At 36.4% G+C, this 6,761-nt stretch overlaps 1 protein-coding gene across 1 annotated transcript; it reads right to left on the reverse strand.

The window, feature by feature from the left end:
* Positions 1–975: 975 nt before the first annotated feature.
* On the reverse strand, positions 976–1,800 carry LOC113346118. Its single transcript, XM_026589691.1, has 2 exons — positions 1,732–1,800; positions 976–1,560 (listed from the first exon to the last, which is right to left on the reverse strand). Exons 1-2 carry the CDS (start codon positions 1,798–1,800, stop codon positions 976–978), a joined length of 654 nt encoding a protein of 217 aa, XP_026445476.1.
* Positions 1,801–6,761: the final 4,961 nt, after the last annotated feature.

A 6,761-nucleotide genomic window follows, 5' to 3' on the forward strand; every position in this document is an offset into this window, starting at 1 on the left:
ATCGAAAAGTTTCTAAAGAAATTTGTATTCGTGCTGCATAGATGTATATTCAACTTGATTGCATGTATAACTTCATCTGTAGATTTTGAACACCCACCATGAACTCTACTATTACGCTCCAGCCAAACCTCCCAGTAAATGGCGAAAGGAATTAAATGCCAAATATATTTGACTTTCTTAACTCTTGTCTGCAAAATCCACCCTAGCATAAAGTTCTTAAAGCTTTATGGTGTTACCCATACCGTGTTTAGAGCATTTATGAAGAAATCCAACAATTGTTTTACCCATTCACAGTGAATAAACAGATGATCTAATGTTTCTAAAGAATTGGCGCATAAAAGACATCGATCTGAGATAATATCAACACCCCTATCCCGCAACATACTCCGTGTTGGAAGAGATGAATGCAATGCAGCCCAAAATATAAATAATACCTTTTGGCGGAGTAAACTTGCTCGATAAGATAGTTGTACAATCCCAATCTGGTTCAAACTCAGTAAGTGATTTATATATCGCTTTATAAGACCAATCTCCTGAATCCCATCTTCTGCTCCAGGAACCAACACCACATTCCTAATATCAAACTTGATCTCCAATAAATCTATCCTTTCTGCAGGATCTAGAATTCTTGTAAAAAAAAAGTTCCACCCATCTTCATACATCTCTGACACTGAGAACATCTACTGTCTACTTAACCTGTACAATCTCGGATACTTATCTTTGAGAGATCTTTTTTCTATCCACCAATCGTGCCAGAACTTAATAGAGACTCCATTGTTCACCTGAATAGGGACTGCATCAAAAAAATCCTCATTAGCCTTCAGAATATCGAACCACAAGCTTCTTCCAACTGCACCATTAACCAGAGCCGCCATCAAATCCTCTTCAACAACTTTAGTCTTTTCACACATCAATTTCCTCTAATATGCCTGTTTCTCCTTGCAGAATCTTCCAAACCATTCAGCTCTTAAAGATCTATTCACCAACCTTAAATTTTCCTAATCCCCAAACCTCCTTTTTTCTTTGGAGTACAAATTCTTCTCCAATTATCCAGCTCATCTTCCTGTTATTTTCATCCTCACCCCAAAGGAACTTCCTCATAATGGTATTTAGTCTTTTTTCTACAGAAACTAGCAGATAATGTAAGGACATAAAGTACACAGCTAAGCTTTCTAGAGTAGTACTAATTAGAACCACTCTTCCTGCTTTATTTAGGTACTTCCTTTTCCATGGTGCAAGCTTTCTCTGCATCTTTTGAATTACTACCTCCCATATCACAACACTCCTTCTACCAGCCCCGATGGGCATACCTAAATATGTGATGGGCAGAAAATCCAACTTACAACCCAACTCCTGAACTATATCATCAGCTCCAATACTAGTGATTGAGCTCTTTTCCGAGTTAAGTTTAAGACCCGTAAGAACTTCAAATAACAAGAGAATAATGAGAAGTTTTCTAACCTCCTCCTTTGTTTCCTTAAAAAAGATGATAGTATCATCTGCAAACTTCAAGTGTGAAATATAGCTACCACCTTCCACCAAATGGAACCATTCTAGTCTCTATTAGCAACAGTATTATTAAGCAGAATTGAAAGTACTTCCACCACCATAATAAAAACAAAAGGAGATTTTTTTGGGAACACTAGTTTCAACTATGTGTTACTATTAAATTTCTTGTAAATTACTCGAATCCTATCTGAAACCTAATCTTCTAAATATCTTCCCTTAAACCTGATTTCCTAAGTGGCAAATCAGTGTTTTTAATCTCTTACTTCTATCCACCTTCTCCATGATCTCCATTACTCACGATCTATCTTCATCTTCAAACCTCTTTCTTGACAGTTACTGGAAAATTTCTAAATCTAACTACTCATAACTGCCCAACAACTGCCTCTGATCGATTTCTTATAAACCTTTATTATTGCCAATTCTGGTTTCTTTGTGAACATTTTCAATCAACCCTTTCAAAATGAATTCTAATCTGTGTAGTGTGGATGGTGATCTTCTGCAACACTTCTCTAACCTATTATCCCAAGAGAAATCTTCTTCAACTATCAATCTCAATAGTAACTTCCCCGGAGCAAAACTCAATCATCAGAATTGCCTGGTTCTCAAAGTCATTAAAGAAAAAACTCCTCAACTCAAAACTGTAAGGGAAATCCTGCAAAAATTCTGGAAAACTAACCGTCCTTGCTATATTTCTGTGTTTACAGATGAGATGTTTTTAATCATATTTGAATCACAAGCAGATGCAATTATGATATTGGATGGTATTCCTTGGATCATCAAAGAGGAATTGTATAATCTAGAAAAATGCCAACTTGGAAAGTTACCTTCAGATTAAAAGTTTAATACGGTGGAATTTGGTCTTCAAATTCATGGACTTCCGGTGGAAAATCTCTCTGCTATGTTTGTCTATGAATATATTTCTCAACTAGGAACGACAAGACCTATCCGTAGTTATGAAGCTACAACTTGGGGCAAATTTTCTAGAACAAAAACCCATATCAATATCAACCACCCTCTCCCACAGGCTTTATCATTTCCTCTTCCTAGTAACCCAAACTATGCAGTTACCATTAAATATGACAGGCTACCTAAATTTTGTCTATTTTGTGGTCGAATAGGTCATTTAATAAAGATTTGACCAAAGGTAAGTGATCTCAAAGATTATATCTTCAATAACTATCCGGAGGCTCTTCATGATGAGGCACTAGAGATAATACAACCAAATTTCTCTCCTTCAATTAATACGTCTGCAAATCCACAGATTTATGAGGTTCATGTTTTCAAAGATATATATGTGGTTGAGGAGTATGATAAGGCTGAGCCAACATCAAACAATACTTCATCATCGAAGTCTTCACAAACCCCTATAATCTCCACTTCTACTTCAGCATTCCAGTCTCTCTATCATCAAAGCTCAGAAAATATTTCTGCTATTGGAAGCAATTCTGCCACTAGACTGAGATCTGAGATAGTCATCCCGGATAATTTCAGGGTTGAACGAAATTCTACGGAAATTTTCAACTTTGAACGTGGTTCTACTAATGCTAATTTCGTCTTTAACACGACAAGCAACCGCAACTTAATATTGAATAGAGGGAAGCAACAGGTTCAATCTGGGGCAACTAACACTCGTAATTATCCAAATATATATCAAGAATGGGCTTCACATTATAATCCTGATGCTGTTCTATCTGTCAAGGAAAATCCAGAATGTCTGAACCCAATTTTGGCTTTCTTTGATTATGGTGCTGTAAGAAGAAATAATTTAATTCTCAATTCTTCGAGGGATTCTTCGACAAGTAATTGGCGGTTACCATCTTCTTCACAAAGTCAGAACTCAAATTATAATCAGGATAATCGAATGGTTCCAAGATCATCACCTCTGGCTGTTTCAAAGATGAATGAAATGGGTAAGGGAAAGAAAGTGGTGGCTAAACCCCCTGCAAATTCTCAGAATTCTCAGTGGAAAACTATGGCCAGATCTCAGAGTGCTAATACTTCTCTAGCCATTGAGCAATCCAGTGAAGCGAAGACTCCTAAAAGAAGAAAATATGAAAATTATGTTATATCGAACTCCCCTCATCCTAAATCACAAAGGAAATTGATACCTGGATCATCTTCTTCAAATGGTAAAGCGGCGAATCCTAAACAGCCACATGAAAAATGTTAATTCTTTCCTGGAATTGTTGGGGGTTGGGGAATCATCCAACAATTCGAGCACTGAAGTCTTTCGTCAGAGGTACAAATCCTTCAATCTTGTTTTTATCTGAAACAAAAATGTCAGAAACTATGTCTTCTCAAAGGGTGAAACAGTTTGGCTTTCATAATGCTTGTATTGTTTCTTCGGTGGGAATAAGTGGTGGGCTCTGGTTACTTTGGAAGGATGACGTTGAACTGGAAATTATCTCACAGTCTCGTAATTTAATCCATATTCAAATTATTCATCAAAGTTTTAGAACTCAATGGCATCTTTTCTGTGTTTACGGCCCTCCTGTAACTTCTCATAGATCAAGATTTTGAGAAAGTATGACTATATATGCTCAAAATTTTAATGGATGTAAATGTTTTATTGGAGATTTTAATGCAATTTGTTCTAACAATGAAAATTTTGATGGCTTACCGGTGTTAAACTCAAATATCTTATATTTCAACAACTTTATCCAGCAGAATCATTTAATTGATCTAGGTTACAAGGGTCCATCTTACACATAGACTAATGGTCGTGCACTCGATGGATTAATCAGACAACGCCTGGATAGGGTTCTGGTGAATCCTGAATGGTGTATTGCTTTTTATAATGCAGCGGTATTACATCTGCCAAGAATAGCATGTGATCATTCTCATAGTTTATTAAACACCCACAGGAATGTTGTTACAACTCCACCTGATTACAAGTTTGAAGCGTTATGGTTGTCTCATCCTGAATTCATGGATAAAGTGAGAGAATGTTGGTCGGAGGATGAAACTGAAGATATTCTATCCAAATTAAAGAAACTGGGTTCTTTTCTTACAGCATGGAGTAAAGGTAGACTTGGCTGCATTAGATACAAAATAGCAATTCTAAAAACCAAATTACTAAGGGTTCAATCTTGGAGACCTGCTGCGGCTAACATTCAAAGATAAAAGTTGGTTTTGGCTCAACTAAATGATTACCTTATCATGGAAGCTACTTACTGGGATCAACACATGAAACAACAATGGGCTAAAGATGGTGATCGTAACACTAGGCTTTTTCATTTATCGGTCCAACAAAGAAGACGTAAAAATACCATCAGCCATTTACTGGTTGATGATCACGGTTGGATTACAGACCAAGATGAAGTTGCTCGCATGTTAGTGCATCATTTTCAGTCTCTATTTCAGCAGCCTGTTATACCTGAATTTCCTCGGTTTTCTTTTCAATCTCATTCCAACTTTGTGATGGATAATGAAGCTTTATGCATATTACCAACAATTGAAGAAATTTGGAAGGTGATTTCTAATATGGGTTCGTTTACTTCTCCTGGCCCTGATGGATATTTACCGGTTTTCTATAAAAAGTGCTGGTCTACAGTGGGGAATGATCTTCTCAGGTATGTTCAACATATATTCCAATCTGCTTCTTTTCCGGAATTTTTGAACCATACAAATATAACATTGATCCCGAAAATAAAGAACCCTTCTACTCCATCAGATTCTCGTCCAATTTCTTTGTGTAATGTTTTATATAAAATTGTCTCAAAAATCTCATCGGATAGACTCAACCCATATCTAGAAGATTTTATTTGTTGGTCCCAAAATGCTTTTGTTCCTGGACGTCAAATTCTTGATAATATTATCATTGCCAAGGAGCTTTTGCATTCAATGAATAATTCGAGAGCAGTTAATGGTCACTTTGCTCTAAAGGTTGATATGGCTAAGGCATATGATAGGGTAAACTAGAAATTCTTGGGTGATATATTAAACATCATGGGTGTTTCTGGTATGGCTCATTCACTGATTATGGAGTGTGTATCTACGGCTTCTTTTTCTATCAATTTGAATGGCTCTCCAAAAGGTCACTTCCGTAGTGAAAGGGGTATTCGTCAGGAATGCCCTTTATCTCCAACTTTATTCATAATTTGCTCTTAAGGTTTATCCATGCTTATGTAGCGGTTTGAACATCAAGGTCTTTATCAGGGCTATAAAATAAATAGGAGTGCACCGACTATCTCCCATCTCATGTTTGCATATGATCTTTTCTTCTTCGGAGAAAACACCAGAGTTAATGTTCAAAACTCAAAGAAGCTTCTCAAGGATTATGCAGACATGTCAGGTCAGTTAATAAACTCTGACAAGTCTTCAATTCACTTCAGCAAAGGAATTCCTGAGTGGAAAAAACAAACAACAATTCAAGATCTTGGTGTTACGCAAATGATTGTAGAAGATAAATATCTTGGCATATATCCTCTAAAATCAGACTATAGAATCTCTAGTTTTGATTTTTTATTAGACAAGATTACTTCTAGATTGCCTGGATGGAGAATTCATTTTGTTAATTTTGCGGGGAGAACTGTAAATCAACCTTTGCTTCTATTCGAATTTATTTCATAGGTTTCTGTTTATTGCCAAAGGGAGTTACTCAAGAAATAGAAAAAGTTTAGAGATGTTTCTGGTGGGGGCATTCAGTAGAGGAAAGAAAATTACACTTTATAAACTGGTCTAAGATGGAGTTAAGGAAATAATTTGGCGGGCCAGGTATCAAAAATATAGAGTTGATGAATATTGCTTTAATCTGCAAACTTGTCTGGAGGTTCTTAGAAAATTAAGATGCAATGTGGGTGAAACTGATGAATGCAAAATACTTGAACGCTATATACTTATGGATGACTGATAAACCAGAAAAGTGTACGACAACTTGGAGCAGCATGCTTGAAGTTCATAATATTTTAGAAAACAGAATATTCTGGCAGGTTAATAATGGAAATTCAATTCATATCTGGAAAGATCCGTGGCTACAGTCAAGCATGGAACATCTCATTCAAAGACCTACTTCTTTCCCAAGCAACATTACTAAAGTTTCGTATTTAATGCTGCCGAATTCTAAGGCTTGGAACATGTCGCTTCTTAATGAGTTTTTTTCTCCAGAGATAGTCCAGGATATCACATCAATTTACCTCAGTGATGAAACAAATACAAAGGATGCGTTAACCTGGTCATGCGTTCCTTCAGGAAAATTTTCCACGAAGTCTTGATATCATCTTCTGGTAAACAACGTTCCATCTTCCTCGAAT

Source organism: Papaver somniferum, unplaced genomic scaffold (assembly GCF_003573695.1).
Source record: "Papaver somniferum cultivar HN1 unplaced genomic scaffold, ASM357369v1 unplaced-scaffold_93, whole genome shotgun sequence".
Lineage (NCBI taxonomy): Eukaryota > Viridiplantae > Streptophyta > Magnoliopsida > Ranunculales > Papaveraceae > Papaver > Papaver somniferum.

Coding starts and splice junctions, on each gene's coding strand:
- LOC113346118 (XM_026589691.1), bottom strand. CDS start 1,800: ATGGAGATCATGGAGAAGGTGGATAGAAGTAAGAGATTAAAAACACTG. Junction 1,561..1,731: donor TTTGCCACTTAGGAAATCAG/GTTTAAGGGAAG, acceptor TGTTGCTAATAG/AGACTAGAATGGTTCCATTT.